The following is a 12,246-nucleotide window of genomic DNA, read 5'->3' as shown; positions in this document are numbered from 1 at the left end:
GTGGTGGTCGAAGGATTGTGGTGATGGGAAGCGGTTTTGATCTGATCCAGAGAGCCACGATGAAAGTCCTGCCCTCCCCCAAAGAGTTTTCCCAGAACACCACACCTGTGGAGGTGAGTGAGTGTGTGTGTGTGTGTGTGCGTGCGTGCGTGCGTGCGCACACGTGTGTGTGTGTGTGTGTGTGTGTGTGTGTGTGTGTGTGTGTGCGTGTGCAAACAGAAGCTCCAGGAAGTTGTGTTGTTGTGGTGGATTGATGGAATTTGTTGGTTCATTGTTTAAAGTGGTATTTCACACACACACACACTCTCTCTCTCTTGTGTTTCCCGACTTCATTTCTCTGCAGGAAGTTTGTTTTTCTTCTTATTCTGTTGTTTATTTATCGCCCCCACAGATCTATTTTTCTCTCTGACTTCTAAGTTCTTTTTTTTCTCTCTCCACCCTCAGTTTGGTCCGCCGCCATTTTTGTTTTGTGACACTTTGTTGTTAATACTGAGAAAAGGAAACATTTTGTGTGTGTGTGTGTGTGTACAACTTTAAGACTACAGAATATAACTACAGGAATTAACAATTAAGATGAGATGAAGAGTACGGTGGAAGCTTTGGCTTCTGGACTGGATGCTCCACATAAAAAAGAAACTCTGCGTTCAGAGGAAAGAAAAAAAAAAAAGTAAGCGATCGAGAGCAAGGACAAACAGTCACCATTGTTGTAGCTTTTCCTTGTTGAGCACAGTCTCTGCCTTCCAATACCCATACTGCCATACTCTTTAGTAGGCCAGAAACCGATTTAGAAAAAAGAGGAATAAAAAAAATCATCTTTTGGAAATTGATCTTAATGCCTTAATTAAAAAAAAATTAGGAAAAAGCCAACCTTTAAGGACACCAATTTTCTTTGTGAATGAATAATGTATCGTGAATAAATAAATGTGTTTCCTTAAAATACAGGGGGCATAAGTCAGTACACCCCTATGTTAGATTCCCATAGAGGCAGGCAGACTTTTATTTTGAAAGGCCAGTTATTTCATGGATCCAGGATACTATGATCCTGATAAAGATCCCTTGGCCTTTGGAATTAAAATACCCCCACATCATCACATACCCTTCGCCATACCCCCACATCATCACATCCCCTTCACCATACCCCCACATCATCACATCCCCTTCACCATACCCCCACATCATCACATCCCCTTCACCATACTCCCACATCATCACATCCCCTTTACCATCATCACATCCCCTTCACCATACCCCCACATCATCACATCCCCTTCACCATACCCCCACATCATCACATCCCCTTCACCATACTCCCACATCATCACATCCCCTTCACCATACCCCCCCCATCATCACATCCCCTTCCCCATACCTAGAGATTGGCATTGGGGTACTTTCCATAAAATCATCTCTCAATGCAAATCAAACCAGCTATTAGGCTAACTGACATACAACCATTCATCAAAAAAATTGTTAAAGTATTTAGCATTTTCCTTTTTTGTTCTGTTCAGATCATCTTTGCTTAGACAAAAGAAGACAAAACAAGACAATAATTATTTGTCTTAACTGGCACAAATTAGACCACAGACCCCCATTTCATAGGATACATGCTTTTTTTACAGAAAGTGTATGAAACCAATGACTAAAATAGTCAAACGGTCTGGCTGGAAGTGTATCGGCCTGCAGCGACAACTGACACTTCACAGAGAGAGAAAGGGGTCGCCGCTTCCATTTCACCGCTGAATAGCTTTGACTGACAGTCTCTTAGGAAAGACTCGCTGCAGGGGAGAGGAGTCGCTTTATCATCGCTCCCTCAAAAGCTGCCGTCTGAACCGGGAAGAAAGAGATTGAGACACAGACACGCCTGCACTGCAAATCTGGAATCACTTGACTAGAAGAATAAAAAAAAGATGTGAATATGAGGAGCCATCTTTAATTCAAATTCAAATGTTTTTCAGACAACAATTGCCAATCTCACAGTCGAATCGCCGAAGTGTCTGAAAAAGTGGTTATTAAAAACAAAGGATTTCGATACATTCGGGCTAAATGGGTGCGCTGAGTGTCTGATTAAACATAGAAATGATTGGTTTCTTCCAATAGATACTGATAGGTAGCCTGTTTTGGTATAAATATCAGCTCTAGACTGTGTTTACAGTCTAGTCATACTGGTCCTGATGCTGTGACACCGCTGGGTTGACTCCTTTCATGTGTCTCTCTCTCTCTCTGTCAGTTTGTGGTGGAGGCTCAGAGTAAGAACGACACCGTCCTCCAGTTCGACTCGCCGGCGGTGAACTGCTGCGTGGACGGCCAGTCCCTCCGGACGCTCGTCCAGCTGGACGACATGGAGGAGGACCTGAAGAGCTTCGACTATCACGCCAACCCTTCCTTCAACCAGCTGACCAAGAACATCATCACCGAGACCAGCATCATCATCGTCACTGTGAGGGCCGCACGCACACACATACATACGCGTACACACACACACACACCCACACACACCAGAGACACACACTCACACACAGCACACACACACTGGACACACACACACATACTCGTATACACACACACACACACACACACACACACCAGAATCAAACACACACACACACAGACATACACACATTGGACTCACACACGCACACACACACACAGACACACAGACGCATGCACGCACACAGACATATACACAGACACACACCAGACATACGCATACACACACACACACCAGAGACACACACACACACACACAGGACACACACACCAGACACACACACCTGCGGCTGTTTCTGCTGCAAACACAACCTTCGGACGCTCCCAATAACACTGATTACACACACACACAAACACACACATACACACATGATCCGCTAAAGGTAAAACACACAACCAAAGGCAAACACTCAGACTACTGTCCGACAAACGTTATCACGTGTAAGTCAGCCCAACACTATGATGACCTGAACCTAACAGCTTCTCAAAGCCTGTTAAACCAGTTGCATCAAACACATGCATTTTTTTGGGATTAGACAAAAATGGAAAAAGACGCAGTTTATGTTCCATTTCATCTAGGGCTTGGCAATATATGGATATTATATCGACATCGATACATGAGGCTAGAGGGGCTCTTAAATTTTGCATATGGTGATATGACACAAGTGTTCTTTTCCTGGTTTTACAGGCTGCATTACAGTAAATAATTGTCATTTTCTGAATTTACCATACTAACTAGCTATTTTATTATTGCCTGTACGCACTTAGTCATTGTATCTGCATTTTTGGTAAATATTTTGTGAAAGCGCCAATTGTCAATCCTACAATATTGTTGCAATATCGACATTGTTGTATTTAGTCAAATAAATCGTGATATTTGATCGCCCAGTTCTACTTTTACACTTTCTATATATATATATATATCTGTTGAGTTCACGCTCTTTTTCTTATTTCTTGCTGTGGTCAGGGTCGAGGTTTCTCCAAGGCGATGACAGCCAAAGAGGCCCAGGCGTTTGTTGGAGACGCCTCCTGTCATGTTAACATACTGCAGGTAAACACACACTGGTCTCCGTTTACAGGAAGCAAACAGAGAGTCACGTCACCCATGTCTGAAGCTGCAGAGATGTTTGTTCAAATGAATTCCCTTTTGGAGTCTGGCAGGGGAAAGCTAATCTGCCTCTTTGGTTCAGGTCTATATTAATATCACTAATACAGGTTTCTTTCCCTCTTTCTGTTGACTGTGTACAGGATGATAAGTTGATCCTGGAGGCTCCTTCCACGCAGCCTAGATCCAGATCCAAACGCCAACGCAGAGACACAGCCGACGACCTGCTGGAGCTCATGGTAACTGTCTGACTCATGTACCTTCATACATGTTCCCCCTTTGGATATATTTTTTTTTTCACACATTTACACACATTCACTCATACGGACAGGATTAACACATTACATGAGGAGGTGGGGAATGAAATAGTCACCTTGCTGCTAACTCATCGATCCGGACGGCATTTTAACAATCGGGAGAAAAAAATCTTTCCTTTTCTTCCTGCTTTTCTGTAACCTTTTCTGATTTTACTGTATATGTTGCGTTTTTATTTTTTGGTCCTTGATGTAAAGCACTTTGCAATAGCAACCCCGGAAGTGAAACGTCATCGATATGGACTAATATAACCTTAAACTCAAAGATAGGCTGTGAACTCTGTCTCTCTCCAGGTAAAGTTCGGTCATGGCGAGTGGATGGTGGGTTCAGTCTACTACGCCAGAAAAAACGACATCCCTCTGGCTATAATCATCCCCGCAGTCATCGTACCCATGCTGCTCTTCATCGCCGTGTCCGTGTACTGCTACAGGTTCGAGAAATGAGCCGATTGCACATGCAGTACAGACACGTTTTTCTTTTCTTTGAGTTGTTGATATGCGTTAAATATCTTCCCGTGTGCGTCTGTGGTGCGTGTTCACAGGAGGAAGAGTCAGCAGGCAGAACGAGAATACGAGAAGGTGAAACACCAGCTGGATAATCTGGAGGAGAGTGTCCGAGATCGCTGCAAAAAAGAGTTCACAGGTACAAACGCTGACCACAGAAACATGCAAAATGACTATTGCAGCATATACACTAATCTTAATCATTGCATATTTGAATGAGTTTGAATTAATATTCTGACAACATTATGGAAAGGATTTCTAAGGAGTTCGATCACTCTGTTAAAGAGTAAGATCCGTTTTTTAAACTTAAAAACATCCGCAAAATTGCATTCGCTGAACCCACCAGACTCCATGTAAATAAACAGTAATTTTAGTATTGTAAAATACACTTTATTCAAAGTCGAGAGAAACAAAATAAAACTAATAAAAGCCATTTTGGGGCGTGTTTCCACTTTTCCAACCATCACAACTCTAGTTTTGGTTGAAATAAACACATAGTTTACCGATTTACATGTGGAAATATGTTGGCTCTATACACTCTTAAAAGTATTGTTTTTTTAAATGGAGTCTGGTGGATTTAACGCTAGCGACTTCAGAGCTGTTTCTGGTTAAACAGAAAGGTCTCAAAGAGGTTTTAAAGGTCTATCTCTGTAGGGATCCTTTCCATGATGTTGTCAGACACTTAGAATATTAATCTGAGTCTGTCAGCGGCAAAACGAGCACTTTTGTGAAGGTAAATACAAGCTGGACAATTGCCCTGTTAACTTATATTGTAGCTTGTTTCTCCGCTGCCGACTGCAGCCATCTCGCTTAAAACTGGACCAATGTCAAAGATTGTTGTTGTGCATGTAAACATAGTCATTGTACTCAGGGGGTGTCAGTGGTTCTCAGGTCCAACACCTAGCACCCCCCCTAGGTAACTATATGTCAGACATGCTTACTGCAGAAATATACACACATTATTATTACCTAGAGGGTCATATAGGCAGAAAATGTAACATTCACATGTTCTCTCATGCACCCTATAATCTCGTATGATGTAAAGGGCCATGGGGGGCTGGAGTTTATTTATCTATAATTTAAAATATATTTTTAGGTCTACAATAAAACATTTGCTGTAATAAAACAGAGTATTGTGGAAGCAGATCACTGTTGAGGTTCTGAAACTGAGTCTACTAAAAGAAACCTGCAGACTACAGCCCCATGCACACCCCTTCTTCAACATGTGGAGATTATAAAATCACACATCTGTAATATTTCCTGGTTTCTCTCGGTCCGTCAGATCTGATGATTGAAATGGAGGACCACACCAGTGACCTGAGCGAGGCCCGGATCCCCTTCCTGGACTACAAAGTCTACACCGACCGAAACTTCTTCCTGCCGTCCAAGGACGGCGCCAACGACACCATGATCACAGGGAAAATCCAAATCCCAGAAGCCCGCAAGGCCATTGTGGCTCAGGCGCTCAACCAGTTCTCCAACCTGCTGAACAGTAAAACCTTTCTCATCAATGTGAGTTTGGAGCTTTTTCGTGGCTTTCTGTTCCTTTTCTTCCGTCTCTCATTCAGTCTTTCTCTTTTAGGCACTACAGTAGAGGTCCAAAAGAGACCCAAACCCAACATGCATGAATTCATTTTTAAAACAGATACCTAACTAGGGCTACATTTACATTGCCACGTTTTGGTTTTTAAGCGGAGTTTTGAGCCAAAAGCGATCTCCACTGGTGTTTTTAGCTCCAGTAGAAGAACTATTCTCCGTTTAAACTAACACGCCCAAACCAAAACATCTCATCAACATTCTTGTATACTGGGTGTGCCGGGGTAAACAGGAGGCAGCATGTATACTCCGCCCGCTGCTGGTAGTTTCCATGGTAACGTTAGTAGCTTAGTCTCAGAGAACGAGACGTCATGACCCAATCAGGCAGTGAAACATTGGCGTTGGTGTTGCCACAGGTCTCCGTTTGCGGCCGTTGAGACTGCAACACAACCCCGCAGATTCCAAACCAAAACGGGTCAGACGTGTTTCCAAATGTCTCCGGTTTAGAGGTTCTGAGACGCCAGAGCAGGGGGAATGAGAGGGGGGGGGACGCCAGAGCAGGGGGAATGAGAGGGGGAAACGTAGCAATGTAAATGTAGCCTTGGGCTGGGTACCAACTTTGATTCTTTAGGCACCGACCGAATTGCCTCCTTAGTATCGAGTATCAAAAAATGCCAACTTGATAACAAGATCCAAATAACAATTAGGCCTCCTGCACACTGGCTGCGTGGCGTGAGCGTGGCGTGAGCATGGCGTGAGCGTAGCGTTTCTGTTGCGTGGCGGCTGCGTGGCGTTTTCTATGTCTTTGCACACCAGAAACGTGTCTGACGCGGCGCTGCTGCTGCTAGCCTTGTCTGGACACATAGATGTTTCCCATTGATAAAATGAAATGTTAAATGTAGATATATACTGATTTGATAACAGCAAAGACAACCTCGGCAGTATTGACGGCAAAATAGGCTACAGAATATTTTGTTCTGCATTGACAGGTGCAATATTTGAAAATCAATAATTATTTTTTTTAATTACATTTATATCTGCATTTATGTCAAAACCTAGAGACTTTCAGATATCAACGTCATTTATTAATATGTATTTGTGTCAAAATGACATATAAACATCTTTTCCTATTCTATTTTGCCTGGAAACGCTTCCAACACGCTTGCGTGTCGCGTGAAAAGTAGGCGTTGGTTCTATTTCTAGCATGCACACGTTTTGAGACGTTGCAGTTTGCAAGCTCTAACCTGTTAACGTGGGAACCGAAATAAAAACGGACACGCCAGGCAGCTGACCAGCTCGCGTCACGCAGGCAGTGTGCAGGAGCCCTTAGTTTTACTGTTGTTGTTATTAGCAGCTTTTTCAGTCATGGATAATTAGGTTGTTTAAAAGCTCCAGGAAAAGCTAGAAAGTGGACCTATTTTTCATTTATTTTTTTGCCAAACTACTATTTCCAAGACCATGAATGAACTTTCTGTCATGTTTCAAGTCCTCCATATTCTCTGCCCTCCAGTTCATCCACACATTGGAGAGTCGCCCGGACTTCAACGCACGCTCTCGGGGTTATTTTGCCTCCCTGCTGACGGTGGCGCTGCACGGCAAACTGGAGTATTACACGGACATCATGAGGACGCTGCTGCTGGAGCTGATGGACGAACACGTGCAGAACAAAAACCCCAAACTCATGCTCCGGAGGTGAGCCAACACGACACGCACCCAGGCAGTCTGGGAGAGCCAACGAGCACCAATAACACACTTGTTCTAATGAATGAATAGTTTTATTTCAACCAACAGCAAAAGAATAAACAAAAACACTTAAAATACAAGACATACAGACAAGAAAACAATACTTGACCAATATAGAAAGGAAGTGACCTAAACATAGGAAATAAATGGTAACGTAAGTGTATTGTGTAAGTTATTGTATGACCTAAAATGTTGTATAGACATATCTTTTTATTTATTTGTTATAATATGATATTGTGAAGTAGGGTCTTTTGTTTTTAGGACATGCTTTGACATGTTTCAAGAGAATTTTTTAAAATAAAAATGAACATGAAAGTAGTTCACTATGTAAAAAAAAAAATCATGAATAAGCAAAATAAATAAATACTCTTTTCTGAAAGGGAGTAGGAGGAATCAAAATGCTTTTTAATTACAAAAACAACCCTTATCAAAGTGCTATAACAGAAAACATTGTCAAAACCCCAAACGATTCCCTCGTTTCCTTAATTATTTATTTTTCTCGGCTGGTGGTTTATTTATGCATTTCTGTCATTTTTTTAAGTAATACGTTTTAAATGATAGAAAAATCTCCTAATATTTGTGTGTGTGTGTGTGTGTGTGTGTGTGTGTGTCAAGGTCAGAGACGGTGGTGGAGAGGATGCTCTGTAATTGGATGTCCATCTGTATCTATCAGTTCCTCAGGGTAACAGATTCTTTCACCTCATTATTCTGTCGTTGATGTTTTTTTTACTTTGACTTCTCTCAGATGTTTTGATTTCTCTTCGATCTGTTCCTCTTTCCTTGCCTTCTCTTCTTCCTCTGTTCCTTCAGTTATAATTGACTCTCAGAAACTCCCCTCTGTCTCTCTCTGTGTTGTTGAAACCTGTTCAGTGGACCTGTAATTCTTTTTTTTACCCCTTTTTTGGCCAATTTTGGCTTTTATTGAGTTGAGTTCTTTGGGGGGGGGAGTCAGTGTCAGTGGGGGTCCGGGACCTTGTTGGTGAGGCTTACTGCTTAGGGGAAGAAACTGTTTTTATGGCGTGAGGGTTTGGGAGGGGCTCAAACCGTTTGTGTCCGGGGTGAGAGGGATCGGCTACAATACCTTGTCAATTACAACAAAAAGCATAATCACGCTCTTTTTTTTTTTATCCCACATTTTTTGAAGTTGTGATATGGATCAACAGGGGAATGTTGATTGACTTTAGTCCCCCCTCCCCCTCCTGTGTCTGTGCTTCAGGACACGGCAGGGGAGCCTTTATACAAACTGTTCAAGGCCCTGAAGCACCAGGTGGAGAAAGGGCCGGTGGACGCCAAGATGAAGAAAGCCAAATACACTCTGAACGATACGGGACTGCTGGGGGACGACGTGGAGTACTCCGTACTGGTGAGTACACACAATACTCCCAGGGTTCTAATGTTCAGGAAGCGTGTGTTGACCTGTCGGCATTTTGAAGTACTTTTTAGATCAAACCTGCAGATTTCCTCCTTTTGGTTTTATTCAGTGTTTTTAAATCGTTTTGTGCTTAAGAATTTGAACTCAAATCATTCTCCTTATCATCAACTTTTATACCTAGTCCTCGGAGGCACAATAAGGGCAAGACCTTCATTTTCAGTGTAGCCGAGATTATAGAAAATAAATCCACAATAAAATTGAGAACACAATACACAAACAGTGCATGAATTGTACAATACAATACAATGACCGCAGGAGAAACAAGAGCATGCACGTCACTGAAAACAAAATGTGAACTCAAGGACATAATCAAATCAAATAAATTAATGGTGCTCTAAGCGATGTCACACGTTTTTTAGGCTAGAACATTTTTTGTCACATACAGCAAACATCTCCTCACTATCTGCTAGCTGCCTGTCCCCTGAACACACTGTAAAAAAACATCTCCTCACTATCTGCTAGCTGCCTGTCCCCTGAACACACTGTAAAAAAACATCTCCTCACTATCTGCTAGCTGCCTGTCCCCTGAACACACTGTAAAAAACATCTCCTCACTATCTGCTAGCTGCCTGTCCCCTGAACACACTGTAAAAAACATCTCCTCACTATCTGCTAGCTGCCTGTCCCCTGAACACACTGTAAAAAAAACATCTCCTCACTATCTGCTAGCTGCCTGTCCCCTGAACACACTGTAAAAAAAACATCTCCTCACTATCTGCTAGCTGCCTGTCCCCTGAACACACTGTAAAAAAACATCTCCTCACTATCTGCTAGCTGCCTGTCCCCTGAACACACTAAAAAACATCTCCTCACTATCTGCTAGCTGCCTGTCCCCTGAACACACTGTAAAAAACATCTCCTCACTATCCGCTAGCTGCCTGTCCCCTGAACACACTGTAAAAAACATCTCCTCACTATCTGCTAGCTGCCTGTCCCCTGAACACACTGTAAAAAAACATCTCCTCACTATCTGCTAGCTGCCTGTCCCCTGAACACACTGTAAAAAAACATCTCCTCACTATCTGCTAGCTGCCTGTCCCCTGAACACACTGTAAAAAAAGGGAGGGGCGAGCTAGCCCCCATTTAGTTTGACAATACTTTGAACGTCAAAAAGAAGTAACGTCGTCACCCAACATTGCTTAGAGCACCTTTAAGAATCAGGATAAAATCAAGAACATGTAAATTACTAAAAACAATTACAACCAGAAATTGGACTATTTAACTTCATGGCTCTAAATTGCCCATCGATCAGAAGACAAATGAATGTAACTGTTAACTGTTGGAGCATTAATATGTATAAAATGGCACATTAAAATTGCTTTTCTCTGGTTTATATCGTTGGGAGCTGAATAACTTTGTGTTTTGGACTGTTGGTCGGACAAAACAAGACATTTGGAGACGTCACCTTGCACATTTTTCACTATTTTTTGGCATTTTATTGACTGAACCAGGGTGTCTTCAACTACAATTGTCCAAGAGCCAGAATTTTTCTAAGCAGATTTTTATATATTTACATATATTTAAAATAATCAAACAAAATAAAATTTTTGGCTTACAATTGTTTGATATTTTCACAATTAATGTTATTTATATTACCCTGTATCAGTGTGAACAGACTAAAGCTGCAAAGATGAATCGATTAGTTGTCAACTATTAAAAGAATCGCCAACTATTTTGATAATTGATTAGTCCGTTTGAGTCAAAAATGATCTGATTCCAGTTAAATGTGAATCTGTTCTAGTTTCTTCTCTCCTCTGTGACAGGAAACTGAATATCTTTGAGTTGTGAACAAAACGAGACATTTGAGGACGTCATCTCGGGCTTTGGGAAACACTGATCCACATTTTTCACCATTTTCTGACATTTTAGAGACCAAACAACTAATCGATTAATCGAGAAAATTAATTAACCGATTAATCGACTATGAAAAAAATGGTTAGTTCCAGCCTAGTCTGAATATTGACTAGTTGCAGCCCTTCTTGTGTGTAGCTCGTAGAGAGTGTAATCGGAGTTTGACAGGTGTGTGTTTGTGATGTCAGACTCTGCAGGTGCTGGTGCACGGAGAGGGACCAGACGTGACTCCAGTGAAGGTGTTGAACTGTGACACTATCTCCCAGGTGGGTCTGTTTTCAGAGCTTCTCCAAATATAGATTTCTATATTTAAAAGGGACAACGCACATTAATCAACATAAGTACAGAGTCCAACATGTAAATGTGCCAGATTTAGCCATACAGGCTAATTTTCATCTGCAGTCTCTAGCAGGTTAATGGCTTTAAACGATAGATACGCTACAACAATACAACAAATCCACATAAAACAAGAAAGACATAGGCATAGACAAGTAAAAATGGCACAACCACTATTCCAGATCATAGACAGATCAGACTACTGGCTGGTTGATGGCATGAGAAAGACATTGCACAAGTAGCAAACACAGTAGACACAGGTAAAAGTGCACAGACACACATTAGAACACATCAACAACACATGAGCACACGAAAAGCTGAAATTATGAATTATTTCCACAAATAGTCAGGGTTGATGGATAATGTTTTTAGTTTTTTCAAATGCTATGAAAGTAGTGATCTCATCCTTAATTTTACTTGCAAAGGTGGCCGGGTAGAGCAGGTGCACATGTACTGAGAGGTGTATGCCTCAACACAGAGGTCAGGGGTTCAGGTCCGACCTGTGACGATTTCCTGCATGTCTTCCCCCTCTCTCTCCCCTTTCTCACCTAGCCGTCCTGTCAAAAATTAAAGGCGGAAAAGCCCAAAAAATAATCTATGAAAAAAAAGATGGAACCATTTTTTAGCAATTTGCTGGAGAGAAACCCAAATTTCTGATGTTGAAACTTTCAAAACAGGCCAAGTTTGACCCGACGACAAAATGTGGACATTTCTGCAGTCTATCTTTAGTTGCCACCGTTTAACGCTGGCTTTAAGGTTATTCAACAAAAACCTTCACACTTAACCCTTTTAAATGACTTGTATTGTGTTTAGATATGAGGGGCTAGGTTGTGGCATCTGTGTTCTGTGATATTTCTCTGCTGTCTGTCAGTGTTGTTCAGTGCTGATAAACGTGAATGAAATATATAATTCTAGTTTTTGTGTTCGAGCACAATTTT

At 41.8% G+C, this 12,246-nt stretch overlaps 1 protein-coding gene across 5 annotated transcripts in view; it reads left to right on the top strand.

Annotated features, from left to right (window-relative positions):
- LOC144512356 (plexin-B2-like) overlaps positions 1–12,246 on the top strand; it is a 215,167-nt gene that overhangs the window by 185,249 nt on the left and 17,672 nt on the right. For all 5 annotated transcript variants that reach the window (XM_078243056.1, XM_078243057.1, XM_078243052.1 and 2 more), the window contains 11 exons: positions 2–113; positions 2,228–2,437; positions 3,455–3,538; positions 3,736–3,831; positions 4,201–4,337; positions 4,449–4,549; positions 5,693–5,922; positions 7,457–7,638; positions 8,305–8,371; positions 8,906–9,052; positions 11,161–11,238. In XM_078243056.1, the coding sequence (XP_078099182.1) occupies positions 2–113; positions 2,228–2,437; positions 3,455–3,538; positions 3,736–3,831; positions 4,201–4,337; positions 4,449–4,549; positions 5,693–5,922; positions 7,457–7,638; positions 8,305–8,371; positions 8,906–9,052; positions 11,161–11,238 (1,444 nt within the window). The remainder of the gene's footprint in view (position 1; positions 114–2,227; positions 2,438–3,454; positions 3,539–3,735; positions 3,832–4,200; positions 4,338–4,448; positions 4,550–5,692; positions 5,923–7,456; positions 7,639–8,304; positions 8,372–8,905; positions 9,053–11,160; positions 11,239–12,246) is intronic.

Source organism: Sander vitreus, chromosome 23, assembly GCF_031162955.1.
Source record: "Sander vitreus isolate 19-12246 chromosome 23, sanVit1, whole genome shotgun sequence".
In the NCBI taxonomy this organism is placed as follows: Eukaryota; Metazoa; Chordata; class Actinopteri; order Perciformes; family Percidae; genus Sander; species Sander vitreus.
This window is presented reverse-complemented; position numbering and strand designations above follow the sequence as displayed.